The following is a 24083-nucleotide window of genomic DNA, read 5'->3' on the forward strand; positions in this document are numbered from 1 at the left end:
TCTGGGACGGATCCGCATGGATAGCGGAAAAGCTCGCGAGGTTAATGGTCCTCCAGCCTCACGACTTGAGCTCATCCTGGGCAGTTTTGTTAGAAAAGGACCACCAAGCCTCACTGAGTTCGGGTGCGCAAAGCAGGCTTCATCTGTTTCATAGCTTGTTGGTTTCCGCTTTTTTATATTGTGCCAAAGCAACCCATGTAATCTGTGATTTAAAACAAGCCACGAATTAAACACAAAGCATGTACTTACCCATTACATTACCTCTCCTGTTCCATTTACTTACCACTTTTTTCCCAGAATTTTTAATCCTCAAGCTTAGGAGTTCCTGAAAATTATGAAGTTTGCACCCAATTTTGCAACATTTGCTACTAACCGAAAAAAACCATTTAAAGGTTTTTCAATTTAACAGCATATCACTGCATCCCTTTATTCCTTATGCTTTTGAGCATACTTTTAAAAATTGTTATTCTGTGTATATTTTATTTGTATACCACTTTTATTTTTATACACACGTTTTATTTACTCCTATAATAAAGTTAAATGTACTTAATATAATTAATCATCAGTCATGTACTTAATTTTTCATGTTAAAATTTATGATTGGACAACAGTTCTTGGAGGTTTCTAAGTATAGCAGTCCTGATCTCAGACTAAGTACTGTACATTTGCCTCAGTATGAGTAAATATAGTGTCAGAAGTAAGTCTTCATCTTGGTTCATCCAAACCGGGGATAAATAAGCACCAGGGCAACTGTTTTGGGAAGAAAGTAACAGTTTATTGAAGAGGCAGAAAGATGGTTCTTGCAGGAAAGAGCAGAGGGAAGAGAGGGAGAGCACATGGGTTAGGGGTTTTTATACCCCCTCTAGCCTTTTGTATTGAGATGAACTTTTGATATTGACCAAATACTTATTTTCCACCATAATTTGCAAATAAATTCTTTCCAAATCAGACAATGTGATTGTCTGGATTTGTTTTCTCATTTTGTCTCTCATAGTTGAGGTCTACCTATGATGACAATTACAGGCCTTTCTCATCTCATCTTTTTAAGTGGGAGAACTTGCACAATTGGTGGCTGACTAAATACTTTTTTGCCCCATTGTATCATATCCTACTTCCCTGGTGATGGGGCTAATGACTCCTAGAGTTTGGGTGGGGTATGCAGATTTTAAGTCTCTTTGTCTTGACAAACTTTCTGACGGTTTTACATTTGCATTTGTATAGGGCTGGCTACTGCTTGGGGCAAAGAGATGAGGCCAGGGTTGGTTTTTGGTTTTAAAAATCCTTTTGAGGAAAAATATATTTTTCTGCCCTTTTAATATTTCCTTCTCTGGGCTAACTTTCCTCAATCCCCACTTTGTGCCTTAAGTGTGAGAATGTCACACTTATTGCCACAACATTAAAATTGATCTGGTCAGGGAGACTTGGTAGGCAAGCTTTTAAACGGTTAAGCCAAAAAAATAAGACATTAATGGAGGCAGCAGAAAAAGATCCCTTTAGTGCAGCGGTTCTCAACCTGTGGGTCGTGACCCTTTTGGGGGTCGCATGAGCCTTTCACAGGGATCACCTAAGACCATCGGAAGACATATTTGCGATGATCTTAGGCAGGTCTTGTTAACCGCCTTCTCTCCCTCCTCCCCTCCGCTCCACCTCACTTGTTTGTGGAAAATATGCTGCTTGGCGGCAGTCTGCACAAACTACCAAATGTGCCCTGCAGGGGGCACATGAAGAGTGCAGGTACAGAGCAAGGCCCCGCCCTCCCTAGAGACTCATTGTGCAGCAACTGGATTGACTTTTCATGCACGCAGGTCAGGGAAGGGGAGGCCGCCGCAGCACCCTACTCCTGCGCCCATCAGCTGGCGACCTCCGAACTTGCGCTTGTCAGCCGGGAAGTCTGGCAACGGCCGCCGATCTCCTTTGCCACCCTGCCCGTCCTTGACTCCTCCTCCACCTGTTCATGTCGAGCCCACCGGGGCTTGACAGGGAGAGAGCGAGGGAAGGAGGAAGGGACTTCTCCTCCTAAGCTTCAAAGCACGATGGGGTTCCCAAGGGCGCCACAATCCTCACAAAAGCGGGGGGGGAGAAGCAAAGGGGGCGAGAAAGCTCGCGGCGGGCTCGAAGGAGCACCTGTCAGCATTGGTGACGAGAAATTCCCCACAAACCCAGAGAAGGGGCGAAGAAAAGGAGCCCCCTTTGGGAGGAAACCGCCATCTTCTTCTTGGCTTTGCGCTGTTCTGTTCCTCAGCAGCCAGGCTGCCAAGCCTTTGCTGGCTGGAACTTCCTTTCCTCCCCTCCCTTTTGGTCTCTTCCTCCTTCCCTCCCTCTCCCATTGTCCCTTCCTTCCTTCCTTTTCTTTGCCTCCCTCTTTATCCTTCCCTCCCTCTCTCTCCTTGTCCTGGGGCTTCTGCTAACTTAGCAAGAGGCATGTTTTCTGGTGAAGCTCAGCAAGTGAACTGGGCGGAGCTCTCATCTGCCTCTGGCAGCCTGTCCCCCTCCCCTTGTCCCTTCCTGGGTACGGAGGGGGGGAGGAAGTAAGGGACGAAGAGGGAGGGAAGTAAGGGACAATGAGAGAGGGAAGGAAGGAAGGAACAATAGTAGGGAAGGAAGGAAGGAAGGAAGGAAGGAAGGAAGGAAGGAAGGAAGGAACTAAGAGGGAGGGGAAGGAAAGGAAGGAAAGAAGGGACAATGAGAAAGAGGGAGGGAAAGAGGAAGAGACTTCCTCTGTGATGGCGCCCACATCTTGGAACCAGCTCCCCCCGGAGATTAGGACCGCTCCCACCCTGTTGGTTTTCCGCAAGCTGCTTAAGACCTGGCTTTTCCGGCAGGCCTGGGGTTTATAAAATCTGACCCCTGGATGAATGTTACTGTATTGTTTGTCTTTTTAAGTTATATTGTGTTTTTATTGTTAGCCACCCGGAATCCTGCGGGAGTGGGGCGGTCTATAAATTTTAATAAATAAAGAAAGAAGGGACAATGGGAGAGAGGGAGGGAAGGAAGAAGAGACTAAGAAGGAGGTGAAGGAAAGGAAGGAAAGAAGGAAGGGACAATGGGAGAGAGGGAGGAAAGGAGGAAGAGACTAAGGGAGGTGAAGGAAAGGAAGAAAAGAAGGAAGGAAGGGACAAGGGGAGAGAAGAGAGGGAAGGCAGGCACCCACCCCAGTCCCATCCCAGAGACCCACAGATTACCCCCCACAGGCACTCTGCAACCTGAGTGATCAGCTGGACATGCTCCCTGGCCATTGATCACGTGACCCTGGGACACTGTGAACGTCATAAGTATGAATCAGTTGTCAAGCATCCGAATGTAAATCACATAACCCTGGGGATGCTGCAACAATCATAAGTGTGAAAAATGATCATAATTCGCTTTTTCAGTGCTGTTGTAACTTCAGTCACTTAGCGAATTGTTATAAGTCGAGGACTACCTATATTTTCCCATTTTTTTTCCTTTTTTTGTCAAGTTTTTGATATCTCCACAGCCAGCTGGATGGGGGGTTGGCGGTCACCACAACATGAGAAACTGCATTAAAGGGTCATGGCATTAGGAAGGTTGAGAACCACTGCTTTAGTGGCTCCCAAAAGGGGAGCTTGCAACCCATAAAGTTCTAAAAGTCAGAGCAAAAATTTTGTTAGGTGGAAAAGAAATTTATAGTGTCCAATATTCTGTGCCAATCATTTTCAAATGTTGGATGTCACTCTTAGCTTCCAGTCAGGTTTCCACATTCCTCTCAAAATTCTTCACAGCCATAGTTTTCCTTAGTACATGACCACTGACTACCCATTTTCAAGGGTTGTTTCCTGCCTTAGCACTTAGTTCAATGCATCCAGGTTTGTAATGTCCAATTGAGGTTAGCCAGTATGCAAACCAGCTATCAAGTTTTTCTTTAAATTGCACATAATGAGCTCTAGGACTCCCAATCTGAGTTCACCACTGCAAGATATTCAGGGCTTAGGTTTGGGATCTCTTTCCTGTTGTTTCCTTAGTCAGGGCATAAGAATTGCAAATCACCTGAGTGGGGGCTGGTTCCCTCCCCCTTGGAATGTGTTGGAAGTTGGTCTCACAAAGCTTTGGTGCAATAGAGCAAAAATCAGCTTGGGGAACTTTACTAAAGGTAGGTGGAGGGGATAGACTCAATGTGATTCTGAATGGTGTGTATGTGTGCATGTGCAGCTATTTCTACAAAACAGGCAAAACACCCAGCTGGCAAACTTTGCACATGAAGTTGTCTGTATTATTGTTGCAATGAATAAAGTGTTTCTTTTATTTACGATATTTTTTCTTCAATTTATTTGTGTCCTTTTCATTGTAAAAAAGTGTGTAACCTTACAATTAAATCAAAACATCCTAAGCATGCCAAAAGACCCAACAACCCCAGAAGAAAAAACAGAAGTCATCTACTACAACACAAGAACTGCAACAACCACCATGTAGGACAAATAGGCAGAAGACTGGCAGAAGGTATCCATGAACACCAACTAACAATCAGAAGACATGATTGTTGTAGAAGTGAGAGACTTGAGTCAGCTCTTTTGAGAAAGGGAAGATTTATTGCGCAGGTTCAGAGAGCTAATCACAGCAAAAAGGGTCTGAACCCCAAACAGGGGCATGGGTGAACATTCTTATACTCTTTAATACGTAATTATTTCCTGATCATAGAATATTCCATACATGATTATATTCTACAGTTTCTTATTCTAACATAGAAAAGCTACTTAGGCAGTTTGCAATATATCATGTGCTAGGCAGTTTGCAATATATCATGTGCAAAGTTAAAAACAGGATATTGGGCTGATCTGGCACTTCTAAATTTATGTGTCATCTGGGAGGCAGGAAACCTCCCTTTCACCCACAATTTCTGTTAGACAATCAGTTAGACAATCAGTATTTTTCCAGCTTCCCACTTTACTCCCCCATTGAGACTTATCTCAACCTTGCAGATGAGTCTCAACCTGTAATGCTTACGGTAATGTTTGGGTCTGCTGTTTGTATGTTATTGTATTCCTCGTTCCTGTATTCCCACATGGCCATAACTTGAGCAATTGCTTTTCTTTCTGCAAGTATTGACATTCGTTTTGGCAGTATTGTTATTCATCAATGAGAAGGCACATTGCATGAGACAACAGCTACTAATCATAATAGCAATAAAGATGACCACTGCTTTTATGACAGTACCAATAAGACCCATTGGAAGCCAAGACCATAAGTTACTCCACCAACTTCCCAGGGTATCTATTTTCAAATCTAATGCCATTTTATGGAGCACTTTAATTTGCTTGTTTATAACTGGGGATTGGTCTGATAGATTAAAACAGCACATTCCCTCAAAGGCCTCACATCCCATATGTTGGCGGAGCAGAAGATAGTCTATGGCTGCCCTATTTTGTAAAATTGCCTTGCGTAATTCTACCATCTCCTGGTTAATAGTAGACAAGGCTATTGATGTGGCGTTTATAGTTTTAGCCAAATTACAGGCCACAAAGTTTATACTGACATGAGCTCTAACAGCTAGTGCAGGAACTCCCACCAATGAGATAGCCAAGGCATTATATTCTGCCCCGTTCAAAAGAGTACGAGAGGAGTCACAGTCCTCATCCAAAACCTCTTCCCTTTTGTAACGTGTGACATTGAAGGAGGTAAAAAATGACCTATCTGGTAGAAAGGTAGTCAATCTGCTTAGACAGCAATATGTTGTGCTTAGATTGGCAGGAATATAATTAAAAGTGTTTTTTCCACATGTAAAAAAAACCATCCCCTGGGCAACCATATGTTGGCATATCCAAAGGACACTGATTGGAAAGATGTGCAATTCAGCTTTTCTTGGCTTACCTTCATACAATGAGGTAGGGTATACTTTGCTCACAGCCTTTAATATGTGCACATTGTAAGTCTTCTGCAATGGCTACATTAGGAGTATGTAAGGCTAGAGCATCGGGTGGCAAAAACTTAGAAATGTGACCCCAACTGTATAGTGTTTCATACCTTATATGTCCTTTAAACACATAGTGACCAAATTCCCTGGCCACTGTGACTGGAACACACACTGGTATTAAACATGTGGACAGCAGATTCTCCATATCATATGCTTCAGAAAGGCAAACATCTGTTGTTTGGCTATTTTAGCCAACTGGACCCACAAATTATATTGCATCCTTGACTCCAATGGATGGGGCACATCCTTATTCTGGTTGGACCTTTTACTTCTTTTTCTCTCAGGCTGCTTCCTTTGCGGTTTCCGGATAGTGGTTCCAAACTCCACTGGAATTACACATACAATGCAAGTCCCCTTCCATCCCGTTTTCAACTGCGAGTGACTTGTTGCCAACCCCAAAATAAAGGAGGCCCACAATCCAAGGTTACAGGAGGAGGAGGTTTCTTATAAGGGGCCCTAACACATATGCCTTTCCTAAGGATATATCCAGCATATTGACAGGCTTCAGAGTTGACAGGCTTTCTAGTGATGCAAGTTTATTTAACTATTCTGTCAAACGCTAGTGGGAATTGACAAGGATGAGGCAAAATACCATTCCAGCATTCTGGTAAGAAACCAATAGGGGGTGCCCATCACAAGTGCCAGTGCCTATAACATAAGATTGAACAATACTGGGAGCCTCCTCTGGCTTGCTCCATTGGCCTAGATTAAAGAGATAAACATTATTACATGCAACAATAGTACTATATAAAAGCAATAATAATCCTTCCATCCTTTCTTCTCCCGTGCGTAGAAAGCCACCTTCCAGGGTGGCTTAGCAGGAGTGTTGAATCCAATCGAACAGCCGTAGATATATATGCAGCCGTAGATATATATGCAGGATACACTTGTACTACTATAATATCTGTTATACAAATAATAGAACATTCATTAAACACGTTTAAGAGTAAGCTTTGTAGAGACTTTTGGGTCCCTGGTCACTGTCCAAAGGGGATCTGCTGCTGCCTTGACTCTGGTCCAATGGATCCAGGACTTGGACTCTGCAATTTTTATTGCTAAAGGAGAGGCCATTATTACCTCATAAGGCCCTCTCCATCTCCCTTCCAGTTGCTCACACTTCCAATGTTTCACCCTCACTTTATCTCCAGGTTTAAAAGGATGACATCTAGTTATCAACTTAGGTGGTGTTTGTTCAATAACGTAGTTTCTGAGTTTTTCCACCTGCTTATTCAGTTCCTGCACCATTTCCAGAGTCTACACTCCCCCCTGATGGCCCAAATCAGTCCATCGGCTTTCCGATTTCCCTAGGCCACCTTATCCACCCCGCGCTGATGCCCTTTACAATGCATAACTGAAACCTTTGCTGGCTTTTGTACTGCATCGAGAAGACGCTTTATCAAGTGTCCATGTAACACATATTTGCCCGCAGAATCCCTAAATCCTCTCTCTTTGTACACAGCACCATGAACATGTAAAGTCAAAAAAAGCATATTTACTATCTGTCCAAAATAGAATGGACTGCATGAGGAGTGTGGACACTTATGGGACATGAGAAGGTCAATTTATTGCAATCCTGTAAAAGGACTGCTATAGCAGCAAGAACCTTCGAACAATGTAGCCACCCCATCCAATTGCTTAGATAAGAATGCCACTGGGCACTGCCACTGCCCCAATTGTTGTGTCAACACCCCCAATGCAATATTCTTTTTAGTGTCTACCTATAGGTCGAAAGGCTTTTCTAAGTTAGGCAAAACCAAGGCTGGTGCCGATGTGAGGGCTTGCTTCACTTCCCTAAAAGCTCTCCTTTGTTCTCCCTCCCAACTGAAGGGCTCTGTATCACCCCCTTTTGTAGCCAAATAAAGAGGTGCTGCTAATAAGGCATAATTTGGTATCCATATTCGACAAAATCCTGCCAAAGCTAAAAAGTCCCTTAACTGTCGCCTATTTAGGGGTTCAGCAATAGCTAACACTGCTTGCTTCCTTTCCCAGCCTAAAGCCCTATGTCCTTGCTCAATCCATCCATCCGGTCCCTGCCAATCCAATCCCTTCAACTTCCCTCTCTTTATCCCAATCTCCTTTATACCCTCGGGTTCCTCTCTGTCCCCTTCCCCTAAAGGGAAGCCTAGTGGTGGGTCCACCTTCAACACCCCCACGTCTTCTACCTATTCTTCCTCTCCAACCTCTTCCTCTCATCTGCCATCTAGAACATTCCCTTTGCCAATGACCTTCCTCTCTGCAATTAGCACACTGATTAGGTCCCAGCACAGTCCCTCCTTGCAACGCCATGGCCAACAACTCTGTCTTTTTATGCATCCTCGCCTCTCGCTCCTTCTTTTCCACCTTATCCCTATTAACAAACAATTTCCTTACTTCCAACAACGCAGTAGTATTTTTCCCTAATGCTCCCTCCAACCTCTGCAACTTCTTTCTTATGTCATCATAACTCTGTGCTATGAACCTCTCATTCAACATCCTCACGTTATCAGCACTCCTTGGATCAACCTGAGTATAGAGCTCATAAGCCTCAATCAATCTCTGCAGGAAACTCTCTGGACTTTCATCTGCTTCCTGCATCACAAAAGCGGCTTTGACATATTCACCGGAGGCTTTCCAGCCTTGTGATGAGCCTCTACTACTAAATTCTGATATTCCTTCAGCAATCTCATCTGTGGTGGATCCTGTGCATTCCATTCTGGATCCTTCTCTGGTACCCTTGTATCCAACTCTGACTGTATATCCTGTACAGCTGGCAATCTATCTCTCAAGCACTGCCTAACAGCAGCCTTCCACTTCTCCCTTTCCTCGGGAGTCAACAAAATATTCAACAATTGCTGTACATCCTGCCATGTCCTCTTCACTTACTTCTCCCCTAACATTTACAGAGAGACCTTCCAAATCCCCTTCCTCCTTGGGAGCCGACAGCCTCCCCCTTTTTCTGTCTCACAGCTGGTTGCATGTTCCCGGGCACAGCAGAGGCAGCTGACAGCATATCTCCAGGCACAGCGGCTGCCGCTACCGGCACTTGGGGCATGAGAGAAAGGCGCGGCACATAGGGAGGGGGACTAAGGATTACTTCCTCTACTTCCACCTTTATCTCTTTCTTTACATCTGATACCTTAGTCTCTAAAATCTTCACATCCTTGAACCTCTTTGATTTGATCTGCAGCTTTTTTTCCCTTTAGGTCTAGCCACACACAAGCAAACCATTTCAGCCTGACATTGCAATAACTCATCTGCTTGCTCTGCTACTGCATCCCCCCACTGATCTATATATTGAAATTGGTTAGGGTAATTTTCCTCATTGGCTGCTATCAGGGAAGTGAGATCATCAATGATTTGATTCTTGAAAGTTCCCTCCAGGGACCATCCAACATCCATGTGAGGCCATTGGTGCTCACATAAAAACTGCAACCTATCCCTAGTTACCTTTGGGTAGGGCACCTTATACTGGATATGGTTAAAATACTTATCAAATCCTTTTAACATGCATTCCAGTGGTGTGCTGGGAACACTGCTACGCCCCCCCATCCTAACAATACTGCTATTGACCTACGCCGCCAGATGTTCCAACAGTCACCAATAGGAAATCCAATGGCTTAACCACCCACACAACCTGACACGGACTTCTTTAGGAGCAACGTCCCGAGTCCAGGGGGTTGATCAGGCCCCCTCTTCTATCTTCAAGTGAGATAGGTACAATTAGTTTAACACATACTCGCCTGCAGTGTTGTTACATTCGTCCTGGCCAGGAGCTGGTTCAGACCTCCTTTCCTTTTCCCAAGGGTTCTTGGACTGGCTCTCAGCACTGTCGGCTCTGCTGACAAGCCACAGCTGTCTCCCAGAGGAAAACACCCCCGTGGCGCCTGGAGAATTGTTAAGAGATGGCTTCCCAGCAGGTCCGAAGGGTCAAGCCACCCTCAGCAAAACATAGCCTCACTCAAGTTTCCCAGCCAATGCACCAGAAATTGTTGTAGATGTGAGAGACTTGAGTCAGCTCTTTTGAGAAAGGGAAGGTTTATTGCGCAGGTTCAGAGAGCTAATCACAGCAAAAAGGGTCTGAACCCCGAACAGGAGCATGGGTGAACATTCTTATACTCTTTAATACGTAATTATTTCCTGATCACGGAATATTCCATACATGGTTATATTCTACAGTTCCTTATTCTAACCTAGAAAAGCTACTTAGGCAGTTTGCAATATATCATGTGCAAAGTTAAAAACAGGATATTGGGCTGATCTGGCACTTCTAAATTTATATGTCGTCTGGGAGGCAGGAAACCTCCCTTTCACCCACAATTTCTGATAGACAATCAGTTAGACAATCAGTATTTTTCCAGCTTTCCACTTTATGATGAAAATTCTTTAATTTCACAACATATAGACAGTTTTACCATAATTTCATAGACCAGGCCAAGTCCAAAAAAACCAGGGAATTTCTAGAAGCCTGGCACTCTGACAAATTAGCCATCTAGACACATACCGTGTTTCCCCAAAAGTAAGGCCTACACCAACAATAAGCCCTAGCTTGATTTTGGGGGGTAGTCCTAATATAAACCCTATCCCAAAAATAAGCCCTAGTGTTGGGATGAGGCACACACCTAAAAATCAAGCTAGGGCGGGGGTGGAGCTGTCCACCCACCCTGTACCCGCTTACCTTGCAGCCAGGCCTCTCCTTGCTGGCCCACTTCTTCTTCTGAGGCCTCTTCTGCAGCCAGGCCTGCATTTCTCAGTCACAGGGCTTTCCGGAAGACCTCAGCAGCCAAGCACCAAGCAATAGATTGAATCCATAGCTCTTTTCCCAGCTGCCTAGGCCTTCTGGAAAGGCCTGACTGCAAAATGCAGGCCTAAATACAGCTGCAGAACTTTGGTCCCAGAAGAAGTGGACTGTCTGGGTGGGGCTCATGGTGCCAGAGGTGAGGTAAGACCTACCCCAAAAATAAGACCTGGTGCCTCTTCTGGAAGCAAAAATAAATAAATAAGGCATCTTATTTTGGGGAAAACACAGCTAGATATTAACAACATCTATAGGCTACGCAAAAGAAACAATCAACCATCCTAAAAGGGAACAAAAAGAGTCAAGCACCTCTCCACCAGCAATGAACACCCAGATCAGCATAGATTAAATCCAAGATTAACATCAGACCAACAATCAAGTAAACAATACCCCAATCAAGTAACTGCCAAAGAGCCAACAGTAAACAGCCCAACCAAAGAATCTCTAAGACCAACCCCCATAAACACTGATAGGGCAAGCCATCAGAATATAAACTGACAACAAATTGCACTCCTTACTAGCATTGATGATGTTACCTAGTTTGGGTAATGAAACATCTATAAGAAAACAAGCAAGCTCAGAGAGCACCAAGAGCCCCTCATACCTAATATCCTTTTTTCTATTTTCCTCACAAAAACAAACATGTGAGGTGGTTGAGCTGAGAAAAAGTGACTGACCTAAAGTCAGCCAGCCAGTCTTTATGGTCTTCTGGTACTCTAGCCTGGTGCCTTAACTATTAAACCAAACTAGTTCTGACTGATGAAACCTGATTTACTGATGATCCAACAAAATCTAACCCCACTTAAGTTTTTTTTTTTAAAGAACATACAAAGTTTAATTAACTGCTAAATTAGCCTAATAGGAAGGTGGATTGTTACCTACCAAAGAAATGCAGCATATGTTTCTTGCAGCAAATTTCAGCATGTCATGTGGAACCCCCCCCCCAAAAATTTTTTTTATACATTTTTATCCTGATTATAGAAAATTAAGTGAACAGAGACGCTGAAATACTTTGATCAAAGGAAAATGATATATTAGTGGTATAAAAAGTTATTTCACAACAACTTATTGGAATTCTTACATTAAAACAACATACTGAATGTGCAGTCAGAATCCCAAAATTTATATAATACAGCCCTTTACCTGAACAGAACAATTGAGAATTGCATATTGCACGTGGATCTGATTGGAATAAATTGTATGTGTGTTACAGAAACACAATTTGCTATGCCTTTTATTATGTAATATTATTGTTCTGTTCTTTATATCTGATATCCTGATATGGCCCAATGTATAATCAATAAAGTATTACAAATCTGGACTTATCCCAATCGGAAGTTCTTGGATGACTAAGGAAGTCCAGGGTCTCCTGCATGACAGAAAAACAATGCCTTCAGGTCTGGTGATGAGGGAAAAATATAGTGCTCCAGAGCTAGTCTGAAGTGAGGCATTCGGCAGGCCAATGCAGATTATAAGAGGAAGATTGAAGATTATTTTCATAACAATGATGCAAGGTAGGTGTGGTGGGGGATCCAACAAATCACCAACTATAGATCCAATAACATCATTCCGATTAACAGGGATGCTTCATTGGTAGAGAAGCTGAATCATTTCTTTGTCCACTTTGAAGTGAAGCATCAGACACAGCTGTGCTACAGCCACTAGTCCACCGCAACCCTCCCCTCACCGTGGAGGAGCATCAGGTGAGGAATACCTTGAGAGCTGTGAACTCAAGGAAGGCTGCTGGACCTGACGGCATTTTTGGCCAGGTGTTTAAAGATTGTATTGACCAGTTTGCTGGGGATGTCTTTACCAAGATTTTTAATCGGTCTCTATCCTTCCACTATTGCAGGTCTTTTCAATCAGTTGTACGGTACCACCTGTGGTACATTGGCACCTAGCAGGTGGCACACGACCATCCTAGAAAAGTGCTAGCGGGGGAGGGGAATGAGCTGAATGGGTGACAGCACCACACAAGCCTGAGCAAGAGATGGCTGGAGCTGCAGGGCTGTCAGGGCTCAGCGGAAGCGCCAGGATCAGTGCCAGGCTCCAGCTGAAGCTCGGCACTGATCCTGGTGCTTCTGCTGAGCCCAGAAGAAGTGCCGATCAGCTGGAATGTTGCAGCATCTCTAGGGTCTTGTGATTTACATTCAGATGCTTGGCAACTGATTCATATTTATGACGGTCACAGTGTCCCAGGGTCATGTGAAGTGACCAAAACCTGCTGCAACCACTCAGCAGATGGAGGGAATAAAAACCAAACACCACCCCACCCCCTCTGCCAATCCTCAACAGAAATGCTCACAACAATGAAAACCTCGGACAGGAGGAAGAGCGCCACCCAGTGGGCAGGCAGGTGTCTTGCTCAGCTGTGGCTTGGGAGGCACTTTTTTCAGTGCCATTGTAACTTCAAACAGTACTAAGCGAAATGTTGTAAGTCGAGGACTATCTGTACTTTATCACTTTTTCCTTTTGGGGGGGGTCATCAAGTTTTTGACAGCTTGCTAGGCGACTGGTAGTACTCGGATATTGCCATATCCTAAAAGTGGTACAATGGGTGAAAAGGTTGAAAAGCCCTGCACTATTGCATCCTGTCTGAAGATCTCCATCATTGTTCCATTACCAAAGAAGTCCTTTATGTAGGAGATGTGGTAGTTTGGATGCAACTTACTTTCATATTTGGTGGACGTGTAGAAATATAAAAGCTTTTTGGATTAAAATTTGGTGGAACATTCAAAATATTTTTAAAAGAAAGATAAAAGTTTACTCCTCAACTATTGTTGTTGGGTATTATTGTAGATTTTGATGTTAAGGAAACTAATTTGATGTTGAATTTAATAATAGCAGCAAGGCTGTTGGTAGGGCAATATTGGAAGAAAGATTCCTTGCTGACTATAGAAGAATGGACCCTTAAGGTCTCAAATTCAGCAGAAATGGCAAAAATTTTGGCTTATTTGAAGGATCATTCACAAGAGAGATATATTTCGGTTTGGAGAAGATGGATAGACTATATTCAGAATAAATATGGGACTAAAAAGTTCCATTTATTTTATGAATAAATTTTAGAATATTGTTGTTGTTATTATTATTAATAGTTTATTATAGTGATTTTTTTATTATATTGTATTGTTTATGAATTATGATTTTAATTTGTTTATATGATTAAGTTTATTTGCAAATTGTTTACTCTGTGTTAAAGGGGAGTTAAAGCGCATCATATTTGTTTATCTATATAGTTGGTTAATGTTAGTTAGATTATGATTATTATATTTGTTACCCTGTACTCAGCTCTGGGAAGTGGGGGAGGGGGAGGGGGGAGAGGGGTGGGTTTTGGGGTATATTTTGTAATTTTTGTAAAACTTTTTAATAAAAAAAAAGAGTCTCAGTGATTATAGACCACCCCTATTATCATGAAGTGTTTTGAAAAACTGGTCCGCAGGCACATTGTGTCCTGCCTCCCATACACACATGACAGTCACCAGTTTGCATACAGAGCAAAAAGATCCACAGAGGATGCCATAGCCATCACTCTCCATACTGCTCTTACTCATCTGGAGCAGTGGGGGACCTACATAATGATGCTCTTTGTGGATTTTAGCTCTGCATTTAACACAATTCTTCCACACACACTGGTGTCTAAACTTGTCAATCTTGGACTTTCACATTCAGTCCGCCTTTGGATTATGAACTTCCTCTCTGGCCGCTCTCAGAGGGTTAAATTAGGCAATATATTCTTAATACGGGTTCCCCACAGGGCTGTATGTTGAGCCCTCTACTTTACACCCTCTATACTTATGACTGTACCCCCACTCATCCCAGCAATATTATTGTTAAATTTGCAGATAATGCAACAGTGGTGGGGGTTATCTCCAAGGAGGATGAGTCTGCCTACCGGGATGAGGTGGAGTGGTTGCTCTTGTGGTGCAGAGACAATAATTTGGTTCTCAACACAACTAAGACCAAGGAGCTTGAAGTAGATTACAGGAGGAATAGATCAGACATTCAGCCCCTGATCATCAGTGGAGACTGTGTGGAGACTGTGGCAAGCTTTAGTTTTCTGGGTGTTTCCATAAAGGAGGACCTGACCTGAGTGTTCATGTTATAGCATTGGTTAAGAAGGCCCAGCAGAGATTATATTTCTTGAGACTTCTCAGGAAACAACTGAATGAAAAACTGCTGGTGACCTTCTACTATTGCTCCATAGAGAGTATTCTAACATATTGCATTTGTGTGTGGTTTGCCAACTGCACAGTAGCAGATAGGAAAGCGCTCCAGAGGATCGTTACCATCGGCCAGAGTATTATTGGCTGCCCTCTCCTCTTCCCCCTGGACGAACTGTACAATTCCCATTGTCTTAGGAAAGCTCAAAATATTCTTAAAGATTCATCTCACCCTGGACATTCTTTTTTTTTTTTTTGAACTATTAACATCTGGCAGATGGTACAGGATAATAAAAACAAGACAAATGGGCTGAAAAATAGTTTTTATCCCAGAACTATAACTATATTAAATACCACAGTGCAACACTGAAGTGCAATATTAGGGGCATGTTGTGATTCCATGCCAGCCTGTACTCACAACAGCTGAGTCTGAGGAATCTGAGGAGGTGGAGGAGGCATTTGAAGGGCCATCAGGGGCAGAGGGAGGCTCTGATGAATTACAGGACTCACAGTTTGATGCAGAGCCTGGGCCTTCCAGTCGTGTTCCTGATGATGCAGAGCCTGGGCCCTCCAGTCATGTTCCATGCTTCCTCAGCTGTGTGAGGAGCATGAGTCAGACCCGGAAGACCCACACCTCATGGACTTGCTAATTGACGCCCGCACATGTCGTCAATTAGCGAGAGTAAATCAACAGCAGTCAATGAGGCACCTCCAGAGTAAAAAGAAAAGGCAATGAGAGGCAACGCCTTGGGACTGCTCAATAAAGGGAGGAGGTGTGGGTGGTGCTGGTTGCTGAAGGCAACTGTTTGCAAAGTGCTTCTTGGAATCCTGGTCTGTTCGTCTTGTTTGTGACTTCTCATCTGTTTGCATCGTGTTTCCTTTGGACTTGAGTTTTGCTGTTTGTGTTTTGGACTTTTTGACAGTTTTGTCAACCATATTAAAAGAGTTTTGTTTTATTGTAAAGCAGTGGTTCTCAACCTTTTTAATGCCGCGACCCCCAACCGGTCGTAAGTCGAGGACTACTCAACCGGTCGTAAGTTGAGGACTACTCAACTGGTGCAGCACCGTTTGCAGAATGGGACTTTTGGCGGGCTCAGCAGGGCAGAGACAGCCTGGACAATTCCTATTGGCTTTTGAAAGCCAATAGAATTAGACTCTATTCAAGAGAGTCTATTCTATTGGCTTTCAAAAGCCAATAGAATAAAAGAGAGTAGCACAGCTAAGGAAAAGGGGAAAAAATGGTGGACTGCGTTGTTTGGCGACCCCCGTGAAATAGTCGTTCGACCCCAAATGGGGTCCCGACCCACAGGTTGAGAACCACTGTTGTAAAGTCTCCAGCCTATTGCATCAGCAGGGGTTTGGTCCTTGTGCCTTTAACAAGGACGGCAATAGGCTGGGATAGAACAGGGCAGTGCAATAGTGAATAGAATGTGAAGTATGTGTGTATATAATGTATGTTCTTATTTGTGTTTTTTACTTGTGTGTAGTGTGCACTGTGGACAGCATTTAATTTTGCTGTGAGTTACACAATGACAATAAACATATTCTATTCTATTCTGTTCTGTTCTTCAGAATTGAAAGGGAACGCATTAAATTTGCAGATATCACCAAACTGGCAGGAGTAGCCAACACCCCAAAGGACAAAATCAGGATCCAAAAAGATCTTGACAAATTTGAACAATGGGACCTATCCAACAAAATGAGTTTCAATGTGGAGAAAAGCAAAGTTTTACATTTAGGCAGGAAAAATCAAAGAGACAAGTACAAATTGAGCGAGATCTGGCTTAAAAACAGTAACTGTGAGAGGGACCTTGGAGTCCTAGTGGATGATCACTTGACTATGAGCCAGCAGTGTGCAGCAGCAGCCAGAAAAGCTAATACAATCCTGGGTTGTATAAATAGAGGCATAGAATCAAGATCACGCAAAGTATTAGTACCGCTTTATAAAACCCTAGTAAGAACATACCTGGAATATTGCAGCCAATTTTGGTCACCATGTCACAAAAAAGATCTTGAGAGTTTGGAAAAAATTCAGAGAAGAGCAATTAAGATAATTAAAGGCCTGGAGACTTAAAGATATGAAGAACGGTTGCAGGACTTGGGTTTGGCTAGCCTAAAGAAAAGAATAGGGGAGACATGATAGCAGTATTCCAGTATCTGAGGGGCTGCCACAAAGAAGAAGGGTCATGTTATTCACCAAAGCTCCAGAGGGTAGGACAAGAAACAATGGTTGGAAACTGATCAAAGAGAAGTAACCTGGAATTAAGGAGAAGCTTCCTGACAGTGAGGACACTTAACCAATGGTACAGTTGCCTCCACAAATTGTGGCTGCTCATCACTGGAGATTTTTAAGAAGAGGCTAGACAGTCACTTGTCTGAGATGGTATAGGTCCTCCTGCTTGAGTCGGGGGCTGGACTAGAAGATCTCCAAGGTCCTGTCCTATACTAACCTATCCTATCCTATCCTATCCTACTGTGGGAAGTCAGCCCCCCCAGAAGGAAATATTAAAAGGGTAGAATATTATATTTCCTCAAAGGGGCAGAAAAGCATGCCCAGTTTTTCTTAATAGCCCCAAGTCTCCCTCCCCCAAGCAGAAACCAGTTCTGTAGAAATGCAGATATAATAATCCATACAGGAAGGTTGGAGCCCTCCAGCTAGAACAGGTGTGTCAAACTGCCAGCTTGTGGATTGAAAGCATCATCCGGAAGCCTTGTCCACCCTATTGCCGGCAATGGCAAAACTGTTCCAATACGTTGCATGACGTCACGTGACGTCGCGACTTTGACATGTCTGAGCTAGAAGCTTAGGAAGACAAAGACACCTAAAATCTACATACCCCACTCAACTATAAGACAGGACATAATAGGATTAACCCACAGATGCCAAAGGGGCACATTCAGACTCAGATCAAAGTACATGATATGGGAAATACAAAGCCTCAAACAGGAACAGGAAACAACTTCATGAGCCCCAGAGGGTATAAAAACCCACTCCCTACAGGTGCTCTCTCTTTTCTTCCAGAGCCATCTGTCTGGCTCTCCTTTTCAATAAACTGCAACCTTCTTTCTAAAGCAGTCGCCATGTTGTTTATTCCCAGCTTGGACTGAACCCTGATGAAGACTTTTCCTTCCATACTATCTGTGGGAAGTCAGCCACCCCCTCCCAGAAAGAAATATTTTTGGAAATATTTAAAAGGCAGAATATATTTCCCTAAAGGATTTTAAAAGCAGAAACAACCCTGCCCCCAAGTCTCTCTGTCCCAAACAAAAACCAAGTCTGTAGAAATGCAGGTGATAATCTTCTCAAAAAGACTGGAATCAGGAAACTGGGATTAAGAAGATCCCTAGAATCAACACCAAAAATCTAAGAGTCATCAGCCAGAGCCCCAGGGAAGCAGGATATGATCCTTGGTACATAATAGGATTAACCCACCACCATCAGAATATCAGAAAGGCACACTCAGACTCAGGTCAAAGTTCATGCCACAAGAACAACTCCAAACAAAAGGTTTCAGAGGGTGAATGTCAGCTGGCGGGCCCTCGGGGAAGAGCCTTTTCTGTGGTGGCTCCAACCTGGTGGAATCAACTTCCCCCCGAGATTCGAACTACTCCCACCTTGCCGGCCTTTAAGAAAGCCATTAAAACTCTCCTGTTCTGGCAGGCCTGGGGCTGATGTCCCCGGAGGGGGCCGGGATACAATTGGACATGCTGTATGAATGTACTTATTTTACTGTTTTATTGTTATATTTATTGTTTTAATTTTGTACGCCGCCCTGAGTCCCTCAGGATTGGGCGGCATATACATTTTAGAAATAAATAAATAAATAAATAAATAAATACCCACTCCCTACATGTACTCACTCTTTTTCTTTCAGAACCATCTTCCTGTCTGGCTTTCCTCTCCAATAAACTGCAATCTTCTTTCTGAAGAAGTCACCATGTTGTTTATTCCCAGCTTGGACTGAACCATGATGAAGATTTTTCCTTCAACATATCTTATCCTATCCTAAACCAAGGACCTGCTTTGGACTGGATAGATTTGGTCTAGTGCGTTATTTAGTAATGCAATATTGACATGGTTCTGGATGAAACCTAAGGTTCTTCACACACCACAAGATTCTACTCTAACACCTTATAAATATATCATTGCAATTACACCCTTGATTTGTATGCATTAGAATTTCATTTGTTAGAAAATGTCTCTTGCAAGTTTTATTTTTTTTGTTTCAGTTTTTAAACTGCTTACATACTGACATGCAAAAATCTCTGCAATTTGTACTTTAAAAAAAATTAACCCAGTGTATGCTGGCTATTGTTAAAGTATTTTATAATAGCCTGATCTCCTTCAGCAGTTTTCCTTCGGTGTCCCCACAACGATGGGTAGGATTTATAAGCATTGCAATCCAACTTCTCTGGTTGCTCTCTATTCCCTGGCAATCTCGATTGTCCCGTTCCACTTCCCAGGAATCTCTGTTGTCCTATTCCCAAATTGATCAGCAGGTGGATGTCCTAAAGTGCCTATCGGCCAACCTCTCATCCACATCCTTATTCTCATTTGCTACCCGACATAGCCATCTGCCCGTCCTTCTCAACTATTGGCTGTTTCTTAACTGGTCACTTTTATTCTTCCGCCACCGCAGCTATCTTCGCCCCTCCCATTCCCCACTTCGGGCCTCCCGTAAGCTCCGCCTCCCCCGCCATCGGGCTAGACCCCTCCGCCAGTGGTGTTCCCGTCCGGATGACTGGCAGGCGCTCATATTATCTCTGGACGGTGGTGCGATCGGCCCACGCGCTGACGCGGGAACCCGGCGCGGTTGTCATTGGTCGCGCGCTTCGCGGGGCGTGTTGCCTGGCGATGTGGCCCGCAACGCGCAGATTGGCAACGGCGGCGGCGGCTGCGGCGCCGTCGTCCCTGGCTGGGGGAGGGGCGGCGCCGCTCCACTTTTCACCGCGGGCGGGCGGCTGTTGCTATCAGTCCAGCAGCCGGGCACGGAGGTTGATTTCGCCTGCTTCTGTCGCGGTCCCGAAGGTGAACGGAGCGCGGTAAGGGCCGAGATGGGGTATCGGAGGGGTTGCGGTTTAATGCCGGGGTCTGCGCCCCTATCCCCAGCCTTCCGGGTAAGGCGGGAAACCGGGTGTGAAGGCAATTGCCGCCTTTAACCTTGCATCCTTGAATCTCGGGTAGTCTGCTTCTCACAAGGGAAGGTCGCTCATCCCTTGGTCCGAGGTAGCCTACTTCTAGCGAGGGAGGGTTTTCTGGAAGAACCGCTGCTCGCAGCAACTGAAAAGATCCCTCTCTAGATCCGCTTTCTCCACTTTCGGGGTGCGATTCTCTTTTGTTGACTTAAAAACATGGGATCTTCTTGGCTGAGTTGGCTAGGGAAGATGGGAGTCCAGCAGACTGGTCTAGGGAAAGATTAGATGAACCTGAATTCATTCCTTCCCCCCACCTTCCAATAATAATAATAATAAATGGGGACAAAGTTGAGAGCTTTTCTTGGGATAATGTCTACAGAGATTCTCAATCATCAAGGTCATGTTTGTTCCAAAAATGCTTTTTCCAAAAGACAACTGGGCTTTGTTTTTTTCCCCTTTGGAAACGTTTCACTTCTCATCCAAAAAGCTTCTTCAATTCAAAAACTGAATGAGGTTTTTGGATGACAAGGAGAAACTTCATTTAAGTAATCATTCATTGCACTGTTGGCTTACTTTTCTGCAAGGAGCTCTAGTTGATACTGTACATGCAATTTATTTTCGCTCTTATTTTTTATTCTCACCATAATAGGTTTTTTTTAAGAAAAACATATATTTTCTTTCCAGATGCTGAAAAGCTTATCAAGGAGGCAGTTGTTAAAGCAGATGTTGTGGGGCTTTAAGAGAAATTGCCATGGAGAGAAAATATACTAGAATCAATCCTGAAAAAGTCAAGGATAGGATGATAATGATGTAACATCTGTTGGAGCACACATATGTTCTGAAAAGATCAAATACTAAAATAGATAAATATACAAAAAGAATGGAGAATGCAAAAAGCTTGGTTTGTTTAAAAATCCACAATATGATAGAGAAGTGTCCTAATTGTTGAGGCATTCTGAAACCAGTTTACCCTGTTTTTTTTATATTGCATGTTTTATGCATATCTGAATTCTCCTGTGGAATGTGAACAATCAATTGATAATCTTTAACTCAAAATGTTTGTGTTGGAATCACCTAATCACAAATTCTGGGTGGTAAAGTTTTGTTTTGGTCTGAATTGCTATTTCTATTCAGTATACTTTTTAGAGAGATCAACTACAAAATTATGCCTGAAATAAATACAGATGAATTGGATAAGCAGCAAGTGGAGTTGCTGTCAGAGATGTGCATCCTAATAGATGAAAATGACAACAGGATTGGTTCAGACACAAAGAAAAACTGCCACCTGAATGAAAACATTGACAAAGGTAAAATGTTATTTAAAGTATATTGTTTGCAAGGAGGATCTTGCTTACATAACTCAAGTGGGTCAGAAACTTGCTGTACAACACAGCGAGATTTCTTTCCTCCAGATATCTGAACTTTAGTTATAGATCAAGATAGAATCAGAAAAAGAAAAATGCTGTTGATCAAGTATGTTTGGATTAATTCTGTTCTTCAGACATTACAAATATTTTGATACAGAGAAGCTGAAAAGCTTCTAATAGATTACTCTTATCTCCAATGTAGCCTATCATTCTATTTAGATTTAGTATTATATATGTTTTATCAGCTGCATGTGAATTCTGAAGTTCTTTCTAAGCATCAATAAGAAGTATGAATTTATTTGTTCTTTTTTTCATTGCTTGCAGGCTCAATTAAAAGACACATTTTATTTTGCCTTGAAAATGTGGGCTTGGCAAGTTCATGATCTTAGATTTCTCTAAAGAGAAGTGATAAAGATTCTTAGTAAATGCTTTAGGTAAAATAAAAAATATGGAGTGACTTGCTATTAAATAGACACAAGGAACAGGTTATTTAAATAAAAGGATAGTGAATTAATCAAGTGGGAATTTGTTTCTAAGTGATGTTACATGAGGATAAAAGGTGCTTGATTACAGATTCTGTAAGCAAGTGATCTCCAAACTAATTTATAGATGGCTTATAGTGGCATTTTCCCTGGAGAGAAAAAAAGCACATAAGCTGGATCATATGGAGATGGTTTTGTCCTGCAACAAAAGGAAAAGAAAAAAAACAGCTTAAAGAGTGTGGAACGTGCCACAATACTTCTTTGCACTGCAGTTCTGGGCTCTATGGCTGGTTTTGTGCTGCAAAAAAGAGGGAGAAAAGACTGCTTTGTGGTTTTTTGTTTTTTTTTCCTTTTTGTGAAGCCAACCCTTTATAGCCCAGCAGCCAGTTGGGCATACCTCATCAGCAGCAGGAGCAAGGCAGCAAAGGTCATCTGGAGCAGCAGAGCAAGATAAGCAAGGGTCTTAGGGTGCAGGCTAGTGAGGGCAATTAAGCCGGGACATCTGTGGCTATAGGAGCAATCTCAGAAAAATTTGAGCTGAGGAGGATACTTGGCTAATGACCTGTAAAATTGACATCTTACTTTACAACCGCATTGTTAGCAACCAAAATTCTAGTCCCAATTACAATTGTAAGTCAAGCATTATCTGTAGTCTTAAAATTAAAAGTTAAAGTTAGCACAAACAGATATTAAATGGATTATCTTTGTAGTATAATATTTATAGTCTTTGTCTTTCTGTACTAGGATTATTGCATCGTGCCTTCAGTGTCTTTTTGTTCAACACAGAGAATAAGCTACTGTTGCAACAGAGATCAGATGCCAAAATCACTTTTCCAGGTATGTAATAATGAATTGTTACAACAGTGTGGCAGAGATCCATCTGTAGTTTGAATACGTTCTGAACTCAGGTACACCAGGCAGTGCATGAGAAATAAAAAAAAAATCTATCAAATGGTAAGAGGATGAGATTTTCTGGTAAAGCAAAGCCCTAAAAGGTTGTTTATTGTGTGCTTATATTTGTCAATTGGGGAAACAATGCAAGGGCTGAAGATGACAAAAGAATTTGAAATTAGACAAAATTTGTATTAAAATACTGCAAATGTCTCCAACATCTGAGGCGGAAAAACAGGCAGCAAAAAGCTCACAAATGAAGGCAAATATACGTTTCCCATATAACATAACATTTTAGGCTCCAATCTGGACAGGTCAGTGTGATAAATCTGAGCTGTAGGACTCATTCTCAAGTTCCCATCTTCGGGGAACATCTCTCTCACCAGACTGAGAGAAAGAATTCTGGTGGGAGAGACGTTCCCCAAGGATGGGCTCCAGCATGAGTCTGAAAGCTTGGCAGGATAAATCTCTGGTCCCCGTTACTGACCCAGATTGGATCCTGCAGCAAAAAGTTTCATTGTCACTCTGGCCTAGGAGAGAGAGAGAAGAGATCCCGGGCTTAAACCTGGAGATGACACATAAATATGACTGATTCCTGGGGTCTTCAGTAATTGATTGTTATTGTCATTAAAAGCTCATTGAGATGGGGAGGGACAGAATATTCCAAAGCCAGGCCACTGTATTATCTGAAAACTTTAAAGTATAGCATTTCAGATAATTCTGCTGTCCAAAACACTGTAGGACGTTATTGAAATTTTTCATTTCTTTTTGGGCAGACTGTTTTACCAATACTTGTTGCAGTCATCCACTAAGCACCCCCCTTGAACTGGAAGAATATAATGCCATCGGCGTTCGAAGAGCAGCACAGAGAAGACTGAAAGCTGAGTTAGGAATTCCACTGGATCAGGTAAACACTCTTCAGAACAATGACTTCCTTGGGGAAAAGTTGTTGCATAGCATTTAGCTATTTGGCAATCCCACTTGCCTAATTACAAATCTGACCTACAATATTTATTTGGAAATTTATAACCTGCTATATTCCCAAAAGCTTAGAGTAGGGAACAATTTGTCTTTGTCACATTTGCACTGTCTCCCTTTTTAAGCTCGTATGCATAGTTAGTTCTGGTGTTTTATCTCAACATTTGTGTTTTAGAATAAGCTATGCCAAAATTCCCATTTTAAAATTCATCCTAAATTACCACATAGTCATAATACACATACTACCAGGTGTTAAAAAAAAAACTGAGAAATTGTCTAGTCACAAGCTAGATCATCGTAAAGAGAATCTTTGTTCAGATTTACATTTCTAAACAATTTTGGACCCAGGTTTTTCCAACAGTCAGTTTT

General features: G+C 42.8%; 1 protein-coding gene across 2 annotated transcripts in view; it reads left to right on the plus strand.

Moving 5' to 3' along the window:
- The first annotated feature begins 19593 nt into the window (after nt 1–19593).
- LOC120312160 (isopentenyl-diphosphate Delta-isomerase 1-like) overlaps nt 19594–24083 on the plus strand; it is a 6067-nt gene continuing 1577 nt past the window's right edge. Inside the window, exons 1-4 of one of the 2 annotated variants that reach the window (XM_039352489.1) lie at nt 19594–19903; nt 21143–21303; nt 22590–22682; nt 23513–23643. In XM_039352489.1, the coding sequence (XP_039208423.1) occupies nt 19599–19903; nt 21143–21303; nt 22590–22682; nt 23513–23643 (690 nt within the window). In that variant the 5' untranslated portion in view covers nt 19594–19598. Of the gene's footprint in view, nt 19904–21130; nt 21304–22589; nt 22683–23512; nt 23644–24083 lie in introns of both variants that reach the window. The other variant, XM_039352488.1, reaches the window with a different exon arrangement.

Source organism: Crotalus tigris, unplaced genomic scaffold (assembly GCF_016545835.1).
Source record: "Crotalus tigris isolate CLP2741 ecotype Arizona unplaced genomic scaffold, ASM1654583v1 scf7180000018435.730608, whole genome shotgun sequence".
In the NCBI taxonomy this organism is placed as follows: Eukaryota; Metazoa; Chordata; class Lepidosauria; order Squamata; family Viperidae; genus Crotalus; species Crotalus tigris.